The following is an 18798-nucleotide window of genomic DNA, read 5'->3' as shown; positions in this document are numbered from 1 at the left end:
ATCTCCTTGTCCCAATTGTGTGTGACTCACAAGCCTTTTGTCACATATTTCTTCCCCTATTTGCTTAAAGAGGGAGATTGACAGAATGGCTTTTGTGAGCACCTGGCATCCAGCCAGAGTCTACACCACACTATTATAAAGGTTTCTTTTGTGTTTGATTGGTTTTGTGGGATTTTTTTTCCTTTTTGGATAAGTAGACATGCATTTACTTATACAATTCAAAACAATTTGTGTATTTATAAGTTTTCATAGAAGCAAAAAATTGCAAATGCTAAATTGGTAGCCTTTTAGGGTAATGCTTCTTCCATGTCAAAAATAAATTACTAATGTATTTATTTCATAGGTAAAAGTTAATGTGGACGAGATAATTCTGAGTATGGTGAGAAAGAAGTGGTGAACTCACTTCTCCCCATTGGTCTTCTGATACATGTTAAACTTCTATGGGTACTAAGACTATAAAAAACAATTGTAAAAGAATCCTGATAATATTAGTTCTCTGCTGTTCTAGGTCTTGATGTCAAGCTGCTCTCAATGTAGAGCTTGTGATGCTTTGGTTTATGATGAAGAAATTATGGCTGGGTGGACAGCAGACGATTCAAACTTGAACACTACATGCCCTTTCTGTAAAAGTACCTTCCTACCTTTCCTTAATGTTGAATTTAAAGACCTTCGTGGCTCTGCAAGGTCAGTGCATTTTATAGATACTCTGTTTCTGCCTTCGTACCTGTGCATAGTTTTATTTATTCACAAGAGGATCTTAGATATTGTAGCAATTGGAAAAAACCTGGACCATGTTCTAAGTTGACAGAATTGCTTTATTAAGCACACAGCAGTATTTATATGTTTTTTTGGTGCACAAGTTTAGGATCAAACTATGCAGCTGGTGATTAGGAAACTAACCAATCACACGAATAAATGTCAAAGCAGATGTTTCTTGCTCTTCTATTTCGGACACTCTCACACAACCCACACAGTTGTGTTCTGGGCCGCTTAATTGAAGCATTCTTACATAGGTATTTATGGCTGAGGATGATCTTTTGCTATGTACTTTCTCATGGGAAAAAGGTGCTTGTTAAGGTCAACAGGAGCAGCCTCTTCTACAGATATCTTTCCCCATCTAGATGTACGGAAGAATGTCGCTGCCTATTTGATGGTCGTGATTGTATTGAAGGAAATTATAGGTCATGTAAACTATTGAGTTGCATTGTAAAAACAGCCAAAACCTGAAGAACCAGTTGCCTTTTTATCACTTTTTTGTTTCCTATTTTCTATGTAAGCGTAACTGTACAGAATGTGTAAGTCTGTTTTCATTTTGTTTCAATGTTAAAACAAAGGCTATGGACCTTAAACTGTATAAAAGCATATGAAGAGGTTTTTAAATCTGTCAGCAAAGAATTTTTCCCAGATCATATTTGCTAGCAGCTTTTAGTTCCAGATGCTCCACCTTATTGTTTCTCCAGTTTAAGCTTCTCTACTTATTGTTTTTAACCTCTTTTAGCTTCACTGTAGAAAATGGAAATTAATTTTAAGTTCCAGTTCTCACTGTAGTGGTTATTGCTGTGAAACAGAGATTCCACTAGTGTTCTCTAATGCAGAAATTTAACATCTGTATTAACTGTAGAGTGTGTACTTAAGAGACTTAGCAAAGCAAGACCCATTTGTGTTGTCCGGTGCTTATAGTGGTGTATGATTGTGCAGTCTGTAATGTCACATTACAATAGCAACCATTTTCAGTGATGTGTCAGCTATTAATATGCTGTTGCTGATTTGGAACCATGACAAACTAAGGTTGCTTGTAATGATTTTTGTCCAGTGTAGGATGTCTTTTTGCAAATCGAATCTTGTTATGTGTTAATTTACTCTGCCTGTGTAAGTTGCAGGGGTGAGAGTAGGATGGAGTTTATGTCCTGTTGTCAAGCTTTTTAATGTTGTCTCCTTTTTTTGCTACTTTTGAAAATTAAATGTAGAAAATAATAATTTTATGACTCTGTATCTTTCTTTACCTTTGTATTTTTCTCCCTCCCATTCATGTAACTAGCTTTTTCCTGAAGCAAAGTACCTCAGGAGATAGTTTACAGAGTGGTACTCTACCATTAACCACGGATCCCTTGGAGCAGAAACTGTTGACCAGTCCAGCTGTTGATGACTTGATCAGTTTTTCAGATCACCTGCAGTCCAGCCACACCATAGCTGAAGAAACCAGCTCTGCAGCTGAGCAGGGGTAGGTAAAACAGGATTGTTAGTTCTGTCAGAAATGCATCGGTACTTCCACACTTAAAAGGGTAAGGCTGGCTTTTATACCAAATGTGGTGAAGTACAGTTGTAACTTGAGGATCATCTCTTTCCTCTCACTCTTTTTGCATGCTTTAAGCATGCTTTTATCAGTTTGAAGTAAACTCATTCCACAAGTGAGTAGGTTCTAGAGACACAGCTATAGAAATAAAACTTCATGTCCATCCACTGTGAATCAATTAGTAAAACCTCAACTCAGTGTGGTTAAAACCCCATCACCTTTTAAACTTGCACAGAAATTCAAGCATTGCTTCTCCTTTCCTTGTATGTATGATTTAAAAAGAAGGACACTGCATTACGGGAAAAAATTAAGTCCATTTGCTGGAACACTTTGAGAGAAAGTTCTGGGAGCACTCAAGACTTGTGCTGAGCTTGTGTTCTATGACAAACAAAATCTGTGTAAAACTCAGAAAAACAATACCACTTTTGAAATAGTTTGAGGAAAAAAAGCATTAAGAGGAAGGTGTCATCTTGGACAAGGGAAGAATTGAAATAATGCTGCTATGAATTGTGACCTTTTTGCTGGGATTGCTTACATTTTGTTGTAATTGTTTGGGGTTTTTTAAATCATTATTCCATTTGAAGTTCTGGAGTATTAGTGCCTGAGAGTAATGAGCTAATGTCTGTGTCAGACAACTAGAGCTTTAATCAATGCAATAGTAGTTAGTCTTAATACACTAAAAATTAAAGGTGGTATTGCTTATGTTAACATCTTAATTTTTATGACAATGTATTTTTAACTAAAGTAAAATTTAGGAATGAAAGTCACCTGTAAATAATCTCTTCTCTCCCTGCAGATTATATGGAAGCAGACACTTTCTGTTTCATTTTGTTCTTCTGTATTCTAGTTGAAGTTGTAGTTTCATCCATTATAATTGTAAGGAGCACAGAATGAATATTCCCAGATCTGCAAATGGCTTGGTTGTGTGTGTTAAATCTGACAAGCCTGAGTTTACTTAAATTAGCTTTCTGGATGAGTTTGACAGAATTTTCTTATTATTATTTTGGCATGCAATTTTTAAATTGTTTTCTGTTATACTGTTGTTCTGTTCATGACACTTAGAAAATAAAGGGAAGAGGAAGTAAAGATGAGCATAGTGAAAGGAAGATAATCTTCATAGATTGGCAAAACTGTAGATTGCTGTTTTTCTAAGCAAGGTAAAGCTGTACCAGAGCAGTGGTATCTGTACAGAACTACAGTGCTTTCAGATTCATATCTTAAGTTACACCCAGCTGCTTTTCTGGGAGGATATTTATACTGGTCTGAGAGGCATTTTGTTCTGTATTCCCTAAACAATGGAGCTAACTAGGAAAATACCATTTCTTATTAATAGAGAAAATTGGTTTGGAATCTTTACTTGGCAGCCTTTCTCTGCTTCCTTCCTGTTGCCATAGAAATGCTGAATAGTTTCATATCAGCACATTTTCTTCTAAAATTCACACAGTGATGTGGCAGAAGAGCAGACTATAGATCCCACAACCATGGAGACACGTGCCAATAGTCCACCAAAAAGGGGAGTGTCCTTGACTCGGAGCCACAGTGTTGGAGGTCCACTGCAAAACATTGATCTTTCCCAGAGACCGTCTCATGGCATTTCAACAGTTAGTCTTCCAAATAGTTTGCAGGAAGCTGTGGTAAGTCTAGAAGTTGCATATTCAGTTGAGAGAAAAATATTGAAGACTTAATTAATGAACTTAATAATATTCTACTACTAGCTTTCTTGTCCATTTGAGGAATGGGAATGGCCAAGCATGTTTTCACCTTCTTATAACTGAAAAAATCTTAGTTCAGTTTATCTAAAATTGCTTTTACTTTGTATGAACAGATCTGCTTGATTTGAAATATTCTCTCTAAGAGAATGAAGCTAGTCTTTGTCTTTCTAAAACTGGAAGTTCAATAGTAAAACAACTCCTACACCAGACTAAACACAATAGTGCAACATGTTGCAAGAATGAAAGTTTGTTCAATTTCTGTGCTCTTCCTTACACTCCTCCTGTATGTCCTGTTAGTCTTACCTGTGGAGTGGACGGGAAAAGGTAAGAGGCAGTATTGAGCCTCTTACCTTATTTGTGAAAATAAGTGTTTCTCCTCTCTTGGTGCTTGTTATTTTCCAGAAGCTGCCTTAACATGCGAACTTATGATTCAGTTCCACAGCTGATATAATTACTGACATTTCTCTTCAATTTCCATTGCTGCAGGCTTGGTACTGGCTACCAGCTTAGATAGCTTGAAACTGTACAATCAGGAACAAGTTCTAACAAATTAGCATTTTTTTCTTGTTCATATAATAGAGAAAGCCTAGGTGATTGATCTTTAAAATTAAGAAATCCCTAATGGTCAAAACTGCCAATGCTGTTAAAGTTATTGTGTGTTCAGTAGTATCAGAGGCTTCTTCCAAACATCAAAAGAAACTCTGCAATGAAGGTTTTCAGGGCAAGTAATCTTGAAGAGTACTTCTGGAAGAAAAATCTTCTTTGTTTTAGTAAAAAACAAAAACAAACAGAAAAAACCCCCACACCAAGCAAACAAACAAAGACCAACCAAACAAAAAACCCAAACAAACAAAGAAAACCAGAAAACCAAAATCTTTTTTTTGTGCATTTTTAGGATCCTTTAATAAAACGACCTAACCCTGCCCCTGTATCTGTACCCTATTTGAGCCCTTTGGTACTGCATAAGGAGCTTGAATCACTGTTGGAGAATGAGGGAGAGCAAGTAATCCATACATCCAAATTTATCAATCAACACCCCATAATCTTCTGGAACCTAGTCTGGTATTTCCAACGGTTGGATCTGCCTAGCAACTTACCTGGACTCATTCTGACATCTGAGCACTGCAATGATGGCGTGCAGGTAAGTGGCTTCCTCGTGTTAGAACAGCAGTATTACCGTGAGTTAAGCTGGAGAGCTTGGTTCAAAAATACTGGGTAAGTAATTCCTGAATAGCTGAATATAAGTTACTGGGTTTTTATAATACAAGTAGGTAGGTTTGTTTTCCACAAGGATTCGTGAAGGGAGATGTGTGAAAACAATCTTCAAATTCTAGTCAAGATGGTCTCTTTTAAAAAGCCAGAGAGTAAGATTCATTGATGAATAGGAAGAAAGGAAAGAGGATGTGTCTGCAAAGAACTCAAAATCTGTAATATACTGCAATACACACAGAGTGAGTTACATACTTGAGTTTATAATCTTTAAAGTTAATGGACAGTATTTTTTGTTCTCTTGCAATAATAGGCTTTGCTATTCAAACTCCACTTTGTTTCAGTACTACATGACTAGAACAAAAGAATGTAGAACAGATCTATTTTTTGAGTACTTTGCATTTCTAATTTAAAGGAGTAGATTGAAAACGATATGATTTTTATGTGTAGGTACAAACACAAAATTAAATATGTATTTGTACCTGATGCATGCAAAAAAAGAGGTGTTCTTTTCCTATCTAATTATACGCGCTTCAACTTCAAAATTCTTTCCCTCAATTTTCAAAGAAACACCCACCTAGAACTGAGAAAAATTTTGCAAGAAATGTACTTGAAGACAATACTAATGAAATCTATAGCATCCTGGAAAACCACAGTGCTGTAAGAGGGAAAACAACAGGATGGGACATAATACCATGTAATTACTATTTAAATAGGCACACTAAGTGGTAAATTTTTCTTGCCTGGTAATTCTTGCTGTATTAGTGATTCCAGGGGCACTTAATTTTATAAAATAATTACATAACTGTTGCTTTGACTTCCATATATTTTTTATGGAAATAAATAATATTTGCATACATATGAAGATTCTTTGTGCTTTTTGGGAAGGCCAACATATAGACATGCATACCAAAATGTTTGTCAGGTCAGAAAATACTGCGGTATGGTATGATAAGTAGTACAAATCAAATACAGTGTTTGGGGCACAAAAAATATTTCCAGGTATATACTTATAAATATTTTCTTCAGATGCCTGTAGAAAATTAAATGGTCTTCATACATTGGGATAGATTAAAAAAGGTAATTAAATGTTGCAGTACTTGTGACTGGTCGGGTTGAGTGCAGTTTACTGTAAAAGATATCATCTGTTCCTCTTTGTTAGATTCAAGTTAAATAGAGTAAACCTTCTTTGTCTGCAAAATTAGTAAAAGAACATGGTTTTTAAATAATGTAACACTGTACTGGTGTTTTTAAAACTTTTTCTCTTTCCTCATGTGTTTTAGCTTCCTTTGACATCTCTTGCTCAAGATAGCAAGCTAGTATACATCCATCTTCTATGGGACAATATCAACCTCCACCAAGAGCCAGGGGAGCCCCTGTATATATCTTGGAGAAATCTCAGTAAGTGAAACAAATGCTACAGAAAGCAGAGGGAGCAGAGACTATGGAAAGAAACTGTTGTTTTATAGTGGCTGATGTGCACACAGCCCATCAATTTGCAGTATTTTTTAGTGTGTGAAGTGTCTGCAATCCCTTAAGTACTTCACATAGTTCACATAGTTAGTTGTGAAAATAAGTTTAATCTGTTCACCATATGTCATACAGTTTCAGGGGGGAGGAATTGCTGATTGCTCTACATGTGGTGCTAAATAAGCCTCACTTGTTTTGAATGTTTTGCTGCATGATCTGGTAATAGCTCTGCAGGCATGTACAAGAAGGCTGTATTACAAAAAGGTATCTTGTACTTCTGTAAATGAACAAAATATCACAAGTCCCATTAATAGGTACATTTGGCACCTCTCTTGACTGTCACAAAGTAAGACCAAAGAAAGCCTTGTCTAGCATAAAAACAGGCAGACTGGTTATAAGAACTTAAGGATTTCCTTACTTCTGATCATCAAAAAATCTTTGTTGACCTAAACTTCTAAGTCCCTGTTTTAACTTTTAAAAACTGCTAAAAACTGTGTAGTGTGCTAATTTTGGTTCTAAGTAATTAAAAAGGGTTTGTTGAAAAATGTCCTAAAAATAACAACACTGATCAGAAAATTACATTCAAGCGCACCAAACAATGTGGTATTTCCCTCAGATTCTACAAAGCATATTGATGTAACCATAATAGATGAAAAGCATCCCCAAATCATCTAGCCATGGATGAAGATGCATAAATATATATATTTGTGTAACAAAGGAGCAAAAGGCCTGTTTTAGATGTGGAGGAAAAATAGCTTTTTAGACAGGCCATATAGCAGTGTCAGAAGATATTTTGCAAACAAGAAATTACATTTGTAAAGCATCATATATGTCAATTTTATGAAAATGTCATGTTGGTGTGGTGAAGATTACTAGGCTTGGTCTGCAATTCATTTACACACCATGTACTCACTGCCTAGTCTGTAAACTAACTTCTTTTCCAGTACATGGACTTACTATTCCCTCATGAGTCACTGTTTTCCAGAAAATACTAGTTTGGTGTTATTCTGAATGTGGCATTTGAAGTAACAAATCACGATGGTAAATGTCTTGATCATTTTCTTTCTTGTTTGATTCAGCTATGCATTATCTATTTCAATATGTATCCCAAAGTTACCAGTTAATTGTAGGTGGCTTTTAAGATGGGCTTTGATAAGAAAAGTTTCTTTGCTAAGAAAAGTGGCACTTCTATTTTATTTCTTTTCCCTTGTTTAACAATAATCTTCTTGCAGTGAACCTAATTTTTAAGTACAGCAATGAATCTGAGCTAACCAACCATCACAGGCAATCTGATGCTGGGTACTCTTCAGTCTCCTGTGTTTCTGTCATGTGCGACCTCTTGCACATGGATACTTGATGCATCCTGTCACTTGTGGGTGAAGTTACTTCTGAGTGAAGACTATATGCAGACAAAGTCCTTCCATTTTAACAAATTTCTGTAGATTGAGTAGAGGTTGTCTATGTGTATCTCACTTTTGGAAATACTTCTGCTTATTAAAGTGGAAAAAAAATCTTTACTGCTTTAATAGTCTGTATGGTTGTACTTCCCAGATTCTTCTGAAAAGAAACCCTCCACACTGGCAGAAGATCAGCAGGCAACAAACACTTTGTTAGAGAACATCAAACTAAGTATTCAACACAATGATGTTATTAAGCCGATCAACCTCCTCCTACAGAAAGTTAAGCCAGATATGAAACGACAGAGGTAAAGGGATAATCTCTTCTTAGTTTCTCCCCACTAAAAATTAAATAAGATCAGACTGTGTACATTTCATAGTGATAATATCATAAGGACCTCTGGGGAAGATTCAGTTTCATTTGTGCTCACCAAAAACCACGTGTATTTCTTTATGCCTATGTTTACGAAGAGATGCACTCTGTATGCAGATGCATGGTGCATCCAGATCAAATGGATGAATGATTCTTTAATGAAAATGGACATTTTACAGTCAGTAAGAAAAATGCAGGTATCAATTACACAGATTTTGACAGTACTCCAGGTCTAGAAAATTGACAAATAAAAATGTACAGCATCCTGTTGCAGTGTGTGGAATATTCTCCCTAGTTATATCTTTTGAAATTCCAGCAGCCTGGAGTACTGGCTATGAAAAGTGGATGCAGCATGATCCACAAAGAGAGGGAGATATGTAAATAATTCCTGTAATGGTACATTTTGTAATCTGCACTGCAATTCAAGGAAGGCTTTGTACAAAAGCACAGGCTCTGAAGTAAATTACAGCAGATGTGTTTGACATTTATCATGCTAAGTCATCTTTGCTTCTGTATTTTGTAGTTACTAAAAAGAAACAGAAACTGATTTGCCTAGAGGACCATCTTTATGACTTCCACAAGGGGAAAAAAAGAATATCTGATTATTTAGTGATACCTATTTTTGAGATAGATCATGACATTCTGAAACAAGAAACAAAAAGTATGGGTGACCTAAAAGAAACCCACACAGTGCTTCATGGTCAGGCAGGAACAAATTAATAATAAATAAAAAAGTGGTGGTTAATTTAATATTTCTTGTTTGCTTGGCATTTTGATGGCAGAGGAATTTTTCATAGAAAATGTAACTACTAGGATCTAGCAATAATACTTCTTTCTGCATTAAGTAAAAGTATTCAGGCATTAGAAAACCTTAAGCTGGTTGTCATGTAGATTGGTCACTGTCTTCACAAGCAAGGTTAACAAAACAGCTGCAGAAACTACATAACGGAAGTCTTCAATATTGACTTTGTAAACAGGATAGTTGGTGCTTTCATTAACTCACCCTTCAAAATATTCCCCTAGGAGTTTTTACAGGGAAATTCTTTTCCTGTCTCTGGTGTCTCTTGGAAGAGAAAACATTGACATTGGTAAGTAAAAAATACTGTGAAATGTATAGTCCCTGTGGATATTTTACATGAAAGCTAGTGTATAAAACTGACTTTTCATCCATGAGTTTCTAAGATTCAGTTGTGTTTTAGTGAGAAGTAGTGGGCTGTCAGTCTTTAGGTGTTGGTTTTATGTAAATATAATTCATATGGAACAAATAATGCTGACTTTGTTTGAAAACAGTAATGAGTTAGTTTAAACAAAGGGTATTGAAGAGCTTGAAGTTTTAATTCCTCATGTCTGAAAGCTTGTTTCCAGTCTTGTCCATCTTTCTCCGACCCACATATCAGATCTATGTCATCTAAACACCTGATTTCCCCCCCCCTCCTGATGTGTTCTATCCTGTCTTCTATTTGGTGCTATGCAGTCGAAGTGAGTCCCTTGTGGGGGAACATGATAGCCAAAATACATTGGGAACAGGCAAACGGAACTGTGAAAGAAGCAATGGGCAGGCACTGTGATGTGTTGTGGTGCCACACCATCTTATGGAGATGCTTTTCAGGTCCTCTGAGAGGGTGCATGTTAAAAAAAAAAAAAAATCAGCATCTAGTGAGTGAAGATAATTTTGTTACTATATAAAAATCACCAAAAGCATTTTATAGGACTAGTATAGTGTGTTGTACAGTGTTTGCAAAATAACCTCAACTGTGCTTTTTCTATTTCAGAGGTCTTTGATAGTGAATACAGACTTGCACTTAAAAAACTACCAGAGGAAGTTCTTGAAAAGATGCAGAAAATAGATGCTCCACCAAGCAGCAGGGTTGAGTGTTGCAGGAAGTGCTTTGGAGCACCTTTAATATAAAAACAAGAAAGACGCACACTAAACTTTTGAGAGACAAAAGCAGAGGTGAACAAACCAGGAGCATGGTGATATATACACTTTTGAATCCCAAAAGGTGTTAATTGAGCAATTTGTCAAACCAGTTTCATTGAGCTGCAACATATATTCTTCTCTTTTATCTCATAGGCACATTGTAAAGTATGTCAAAATGTTTTAAAATTATGAGTATGTTTCAGTGGTTGGTCTGCTTTGCCCCCATATATATTTTTTAATTTCCTCAAATTTTTCCTCCACAATATCAAGTTGTTCAAAAAGGTGATGACTAAACAGCAGTCTATAATTGGTGACTTTCTTAAGGGCCACCAATATTTGTGTATTTTAATGAAGTACTTCTCCAGTACTCAGATTCTTCATTGCTTCTTTAAAATCACCTTTACCTAGAGGGGGATCCTTTTATTAGTGTGTGGTGTGGTTGTATGAATGCAAATATTTCAAACCTTGGATTGGAAGCTGCAATGCAGTTGCTTTCGTCAGATCACAGTACCTAAAATTGGTACCCTTCTCCTTACTCTTGTCCCAATCAGTATTCTGAATTACCTTTGCTGACCTTTTCACAATGTGTGTCTATTGCTGTGAGAAAACAGAAACTTACACTCAACTTTCCTGTGTTCTCTATCTGATAAACTATAAGATCCTGTAAACGTACTGGCTGCTTCCTCCAAAGAAGGATAGGCTTCTACACAAAGCAGCTCAGAGGTGGATGGCTTTCTAAAAATTAGGTAGGAAGCTCAAATGGTATTAGAATACATACAAGGATTGTCAACAGATACTGCCTGAAAAAAAATTATGCTTTATACTATTTGCTTGTGTGCTTAAGAAGTGTCTTCCTTGAATTCTTTATCACCCTCTCCCTTGGTTTCATACTAGCCTGTGGGTTAATTGTTTTGCACTGATAGTCCAGATTCAATATTTCAGTTAAAATGTATTTATAAATGTGGTCTTCAAGGTATATATTAGCAGAAATGGAGTGCTTATGTGTATGATCTGAAAAGATGTATCCATCTTTTGGATTGCGTCTAGTAGATAAGACTCTTCCTCACCTCACATATTTAATTGACTACAGTAGTCATAGTCTTGGCAAGGAGAGCCTGGATACTGGTCAACAGTTTAAAAGTTTCTGTTACTTGAAAAATATTATAAGATTTATTCCAGGCTGAAAGCTAGTGGTGTGGCTTTTACAATGGAATAATTTGTAGAGAAAAAAAGATATCTGTAGCATGTAAAAGGAGCATAGATTAAAATATTAATTGCATCTGGGTATGAATGTGTTTGCTTGATACTACTTTTAAAAACTTTCATTCTTCAAAATTATGAGGGATGAAGATCTGTCTAGAACAATTTTTACATTAAACAATAAAACAGATTTTTTTAATGAGGTGAAAACAAGGGAGTGGCACTATTTGTGACAAAATATATTTGCATCATAGACTGATGCCTTATATTTTGTCTAAAAGTGCTGATCCTAAGTTAATATGGGGATATTACCTAGACAGATTCTCTCCTGATAGAACTATTGTGCTTTCTCAACAACTAAAAGTGAGAAAGCACAAACTTTTTTTTTATTATTCTTTATTCTTTGGGTTTATGCATAGTTGCTTGCTGATACCTGACCTACATAACAATTAAAAAACAGTCCTTGATTCTTCATCTTTTCCCCTCTTCTCCAGTTACACAATTGGCACGATTCTGTCCTTCTAAAGTTAAAGTCTATCTAAAGCATTGATCCAAACAACTTACTATTTCTACAAATCAAAGTCAGCAATTTTTTCCATGTAACTCTATACATTCTTTTCCAACAGACAGCTACACAAAGACCGTATTTGAGTGTTAAATGGACAAACCATGTGATTATGTGATGCAACTTGCAAGGAATCAAGTTTTAGTTATCCTTAAATTCTCCCAGCTCATTAAATTGCAAGGAAAATCTGTCTAGTGAGTGCTGTTTTAGATATGTGAAATCCAAACAGTTTTAAAACATAGTAAAATAATATTATTACGAACTAGTTTCCATAAACACATAATCTTCCTTTCCAAACAACTTTCTCGTATGTTGCTGAAAATACAGATTAATCAGGTAGTAGTGTTGTAAAGAAGGCAAAGCAGATTGTGTCACAATTCTAGTGTTTAATGTTAAACCTTTCCCAGGTATATACACTAGACAAATAAAACCCAACAAAACTAAAGCCAGAGGAGAAAAGGACGGCTGCAGAATTGAACTTGCTTTGATTTACTCTTGCATATTGGCATTTTTGTACACTACAAATTAACTGCTGTTCCTGGTGTAGGCACCTGGATTTCAGAGTGGTAGAGGTCCTGCATGTAGCTGCTTGAAATCTTTTATCTGCATATTGGAATTGATTCTTTAATATAGAATAAAAAAATGAAGACTTTATCCTTTTTATAGAAAGTTTTTAATGCTTAGGTTTTAGTAGCTAACTAATCAGTTGGTTCTTGAATGTAATCCATAACTCAGATGAAAAGGGAGATCTCTGAAAACAATTCGTTTTTATCTCAGAAGATCCTTTTTTATGGGGAAAAAAGCGTAAGAGTTTAACAAAATCTGGCCAAAAATAAGCAGGGAAAATTTTCAAAAGTTTGTTGTGAGTACATTGCAACCACTTTTGTTCTTCTGAAAATTAGGCACTAAAGGCACATTTCTGCAATTTAGTTGACAGGATGAACTTCTTGGGCTATATGGGGATGACTTAGTTACCTACAAATGCTTCTGACTTGTTTGATGCCCAACTCCTAGGAATCCAAATTTATCTGAATCCATAATAGATTACTGATCTGGGCAAAGTGTTGTGAAGGAGGTATGTGGATAAAGCTTGATTTTGGTTCTGTTGCTCTGTCAGTATAAACAGAAGAAGTAGCATTTTGCTCACTTGTGAAACTCTTGCCTCCACATACTCTTTCTAGTATTTCAACAGCCAGTGTTCAGAAGGAGATGGTTCTTCTGTGTATATTTTGTAATTCCCGTGTACAACCTGAAGGAAACATTTGCAGATCAGCATTAACTTCAAAACATGCAATGTGTGCACAAAGTGAGGGCGTAAAGCAACCTGATAACAGATGTAGATGCAAACAATGAATTTCAGGAATGCCCAACTTAGAAAGTTTGTATTGGAAGAACAATTATCAAAGAGAAGCTTCCTTGAATTGTTTCTAAGATACTGTCTTGCACCTTTCACCCAGCTATAAATCAGTTACATATACAGCTTGAGTGCTCATATGAAAATAGCTGGGTTTTTTGTGGAATTAAACCAATAAATGAGGTCTTAAATGTTTAAAAACAGGATTCTTAAGTTACAAAGCTTTTCTTTATGAATTATATTCTGGCACACCACCAAAATCTGACAACTTTGAAAACCCTTTAGGCCTAGGAGACTGATGTGGCTACAGTGTTGGCACAGTAATTGGTACCAGATTTTACATGTTACTAGAAGCATCTGTATGTTACTTACAATCATATCCTGTCTTCACATTTTATATAACTAAAGTTTAGACAATACAGTGGTAATAGAAAGTATTTTATTTAGTATATGTGTTTCAAAGTAAAATAATTTTGCAAGTAACTTAGTTTGTTCCTGGTGGAATTTCACATTGGTTAAGCTCAAGCTACATTGCACTTGTGAATGAGTAATATTATTCTATTTTAACTGTGAATTAATGGCTTTTTGTATTGCTGCAGCTAAAAGAATATACCTTTCATTGAGTTTACTGCTTTCCTTGAATAACTGCAACATAGGGGATATTTTCAAAATGTATATTAAATTAGATCATAGAAATTATATTTTTAAAACAAATTGTTAAAATGTAAGGAACTGAAGAATCCACTCAGTAGTTTTCTCTTTTTTAAATTCTTAATTCAACCATTATTTTAATGCAGATAATTTCTATTTCATTAATGGTAAGCAGGTAATTTTATTCAGATAATTGTACATTTAAACAAAAGGGTTCTTTTTTTCTTTCAGCTAATAAAAATCTTAAAATGCATTCTGTATATCAGCTTTTCACTATGGATCTTTTTAAAAATGAACACCCTTGTAACTTTTAAGTGTTGAAACTGAATGGTTGAATTGGACTCTAGTTCTGTACTCTCCTGTGCTGTATATTGTGATGCATACATGAGAGAATCGGATGGCGTTTTTATTTGTTCTTTCAGTCTGCATCAACCAATGGTGCAAATAAAAGGGATTGTTTGCTGTTGTTTAGAAGCACATTAAACTCCTGTTAGGAGCTTAAAATAAACTGTATTGTAAGGAGGATGAAATTATGTGGTATGAATAAATTATGAATCTATTAAGTGAGCTGGGAAGCTTAATGCAATAAGATTTGCACTGGTTTAGAGACTGTTTTGAACTGTTGAAAAATGGCATCCATTTACTGTGCTTTGATTAACAATTGTTTCTCTGTAATATTTTGTACATTTGACAAAAATTTGAGTTTAAAAGGACACTCTATATTCTGAATTCTGTATAGATATTCTAGACTAAGAAACAATTTTTAACGTTGTTCCCAAAATAAAATATATATGCATCCTGTGTAAAAATGTCCATTGTTCAGCTTTTTTCGCCACTGGAATTTACATGACTGACAGAATTTAATCTTAAGTGCAAATTCAGCCTATAGTTGGGCAAAAGACTTTTGACTGCCTTTTTGGGTAATTATTTCACAGTATCTTGGTGGCTTCTGAATGGTGGGAAAGAGCAGAGGCAGGGCGAGAGGGAAGTAAAAGATGGGATTCACTTGTGGAGATGTGGCTTCTAGACAGGATGGTTCTGTGGCACCTTCAGCAAGCCTGGGCATCAGCAGAGTAAGAACAGCTGAGAAACAGGCCGATTGGGACAGAATCCATGAAGCTCTTGTTTATGGGAAAGGCACAGCCCCAGGCTTCCTGAGGGCAGCTGGTGCTCTCTGCAGCATAGTTGTGGCTTTACTTGGGAGAACACCTTCCAGAAGTTCTGGTTTCTCAAAGGTTTCATAATGGGGACACAGAATGATGCTTTCACTTGGTGCATCCTAACTTGCAAAAATACTGCTGGACCTCTTGTCCCATAACATACTTGCAGGTTTACATGTAGTTTCCAGGGGGTTTTTTGAGTTGGTTTTTTCTTGTTGTTTGGTTGGGGTTTTTGGGGTTCTTTTGGTTTTTTTTAATGGGGCAGGGATAGGAGTGAGGATTAGATGAAATTTAAGTAGTAGAAATTGCCAGTGCCTCAGGCCTTCACCTTCACAACTGAGTATCTTTCAAACCCCCTCGTGTGCGGCAGTCAGTTCATTAATCTGACAGTAACAATAATATCAGACCCTAAAGACCTTTCTCACTGATGAGAATGATGTGCCTAGCACAGATTGGTATATTGTGGAGAAGATTCATAATAAACCTGTATTTCCAGACCTATTTTTAGATAGGGAGCTGAGGAACAATTAGTGTTTTGGACTTGAATGTCTTGTAAGCATCACACTGACTTTCTTGTTTTCCTCTGACTGCTTTTGTCACTGCTGTCTTTTCAATAATGCTGCTTGCTAAGAATGTTACCCTGTCTTTGCATTTCCTACCCTTCATGTGGCCTGTTGAGGGAGGAGACAGAAAGAGGGAGAATGCTGTGCAAGAGCAAAAACTTCCATTTGAAGAACCATCAAAGAAGCATTAACATGGTATTTGGGTTTGAAGTTATAGAGAGGAGGGAACTGCCACTTCCTGTACCAGAATCTCATAGGAAATTTGAGGGACTGTGATGGTAAAGAAAATAGCAGAAGGTGCTTGCTTAATGAAGCTCTGATCCTTCATGTGTTCAGAGCAACCTTGAGGGGTAGTTCCCTACTAATTAGTGGTAGTTACCCCCCATCGCTGTAGACACAAACTTTTACTATCTAGAAAGAAAAGTAAAGGAAGGGCCAACTGACTTAGCAAGCTGGAGAACTGATGGGGTCCACAAGCAATCTGAAAGGTCCTGCTTCCATGTAGGAGTAATCATATGTGCCAGTGCAGGGTGAAGAGCAGCTAAGCAGGAAGACATCATGTTCCCAGTGGGGCCCAACCTGACCCTGAGAGAGCAGAGTGCCCTCACAGCAATGCAAACCAACAGTATCTGGAGGTGAGCTAGGCTGTGCATTGCCAACACGTGGATGGTGATCTTTATCTCCATGCTGGTGAGACATGTCTGGGTCCTATGTCCAAGTCTCAGCCAACTAGGACAAGAGACACTTCAACATCCTCAAATGACTTCAGCTAAGGGCCACAATGGTGATGAAGGGCTTGGAGCACCTGTCACACAAGTGGAAGGCTAAAAAAGCTGGCACAGTTCAGGCTGGAGAAAGCTTAGGGGCATGTGTCTCTATACCTGATGGGGTAGGTGGGAAGTAGAGAAGACAGAGACAGACTTAGCTCAGTGGTGCCAAAAGAGGCAATGGGCAAAAACTTAAAATACTGAAGTGGATTTTCCTGTAGTTCAACTGTGAGGTTGTTGAAACACTGGCACATGTTGCCTGGGAGTTTGTGAAATCTGTCCTTTAAAAAATGTTCAGACTTGACCAGTCACTGCCCTGCTTCAGCAGGTGTTTGCATTAGTTTTCTAGGGCTGCCTGGAGGAGACTCAGTGGTTCTATGGAGATGAGTGGCAGACAAAAACTGCTGGGAGTAACAGAGGCTCACTTCACCTAGCTATGAGAGGAGTTCAGAGGGATGTTCTGACATTTTTGTTTAGGTTTCCTCAACATGCTTTCATTTGGCATTTTTTCCTCATTTGTTTTCTGTGCCGCACTATCTAAATTCAGACCTGCCAGTTAAAAGTGATTATGTCAATGCTATGTGTATTCTGTTTCCTTTGGTTGTGAAGAGATGAATTGCAACCTGCCATGTTCTGACCAGGGTCTGTTACTTGCCTTGAAGCTTAAGGTGTCTCTGAGTTTGCAGCCAAGCCTCAGACTTGCAGAAAAACTGTCCTTAAAGAGTAGAAACCCTGCTGAAACATTCAAGGAAAAGCTGCTGTTCCCAGACAGCACTTGGCATTGTGTTTAGTATCACAGGTTTTGAACTGCTGTTAAGGTGTTAAGGGACTTCTGCAGCTGCTGGCTTTGTGGTTTTATTGCAGTTCCTACTGCAGTAAAACTGGAAGTGCACAGGGGCAGAGAGAACCTGCTCCTACTTCATTAGTCTCTTTCAAGTTGGCGATTTGAGTCATCCATGACCTAAAGCCATGGTGAAAGCAGGTGACTGGGAAAACACTATGAATTTATTAAAGACAAATCGTGCCAGGCTAAATTGGTAACTGCTACAGAAAAATAGCATGTCAAGAGAGAGTATTGCTTAGCTGGACCTTGGCAAAGCAGATGCTATCTCCCACAGCCTCCTCCTAGACAAATGTCAAATACAGACTGGATGGGCAGTCTGTGAGATGGGCAGGAATCATCTCACAGGTGATCAGTGTGTTTTACTGAGGCTGGCAGCCTGTCACAAGTGGGGCTCCCTGGGCCCCATGTTGTAACATCTCCATGAATGATCTGGATGATGGGATCAAAAGCACCCTCCCCACGTTTGCTGTGTCACTGAACTGGGTGTTGAGGTGGACACATTGCCAGGGAGAGCCACCTTTCAGAGACACGAACAGGCTGGACCAGATGATCTTTCAAGGTCCCTTCAAGCTAGGACTGTTCTTTGAGTCTGCCAAGTCATGATATGCCTGATTTGCACTTGAAAGCCTAAGACTGCAGAAGGAAGCAGCAGATGAGCCACAAAGGCAGCTCCAGGAAGCAAGTGAGGGAAAAGAGTGCAGAAAGGATTTTTTAAACACTGGTCATTTCTTCATTAGGTCATGTATTTCCTGGCTCTGACAAGGCCACACATCCTCAAAGCTTGACAAAAATAACCAGCACCCCACTGAATTTTTTCACACACTGGGTATGAGTTGCACTGCTTCAGAGGAAGACTTACTAGCAGCCTATACAGCAGGAATAAGCCATACAGAATGGCCTACACGACTTAGTAGTGGTGTAGAATGTTCAGAACCTTCCTGTTCTTGTCCAGGACAACCACCTCAGTGCTTGGTCACCCTGACCAGAGTAAGAACTGTGTACATTTTACTAGGATAAAGAGGCTAGACAGTGTTATTTCCCTTCTGCAGATTGTACAATTCTCAGCATTGTGAATTTATTGAGTGCTACTCGCATACTTACCTACATTTTCTCCATATTAATTTTTGCAGAGACTAATGTGGATTAAAAAGGGGTCTTTTTTTTTATTTAGTGAAGCTCCGGTTTAACAGGGCCTATGGATCTTCACTATTAAACTGTAGGCAATGACCATGGCCTCCATAAAAAAAAAATACAATGTAAAATGGTACCCTCTTAGAATTTTATTGGACTAGCCAGCATTATTTAATTCATGCGTAACC

General features: G+C 37.1%; 1 protein-coding gene across 6 annotated transcripts in view; it reads left to right on the top strand.

Annotated features, from left to right (window-relative positions):
- DENND4C (DENN domain containing 4C) overlaps positions 1-14954 on the top strand; it is a 73609-nt gene extending 58655 nt beyond the window's left edge. For all 6 annotated transcript variants that reach the window (XM_048290967.1, XM_048290963.1, XM_048290962.1 and 3 more), the window contains 8 exons: positions 509-684; positions 2039-2221; positions 3738-3927; positions 4901-5146; positions 6498-6615; positions 8236-8389; positions 9478-9542; positions 10227-14954. In XM_048290967.1, coding sequence (XP_048146924.1) covers positions 509-684; positions 2039-2221; positions 3738-3927; positions 4901-5146; positions 6498-6615; positions 8236-8389; positions 9478-9542; positions 10227-10363 — 1269 coding nt within the window. In that variant the 3' untranslated portion in view covers positions 10364-14954. The remainder of the gene's footprint in view (positions 1-508; positions 685-2038; positions 2222-3737; positions 3928-4900; positions 5147-6497; positions 6616-8235; positions 8390-9477; positions 9543-10226) is intronic.
- The last annotated feature ends 3844 nt before the right edge of the window (positions 14955-18798 follow it).

This window comes from Corvus hawaiiensis, chromosome Z (genome assembly GCF_020740725.1).
Source record: "Corvus hawaiiensis isolate bCorHaw1 chromosome Z, bCorHaw1.pri.cur, whole genome shotgun sequence".
In the NCBI taxonomy this organism is placed as follows: Eukaryota; Metazoa; Chordata; class Aves; order Passeriformes; family Corvidae; genus Corvus; species Corvus hawaiiensis.
Note: the sequence above shows the minus strand (reverse complement) of the source record. Positions and strands in the feature narration are given on the sequence as shown.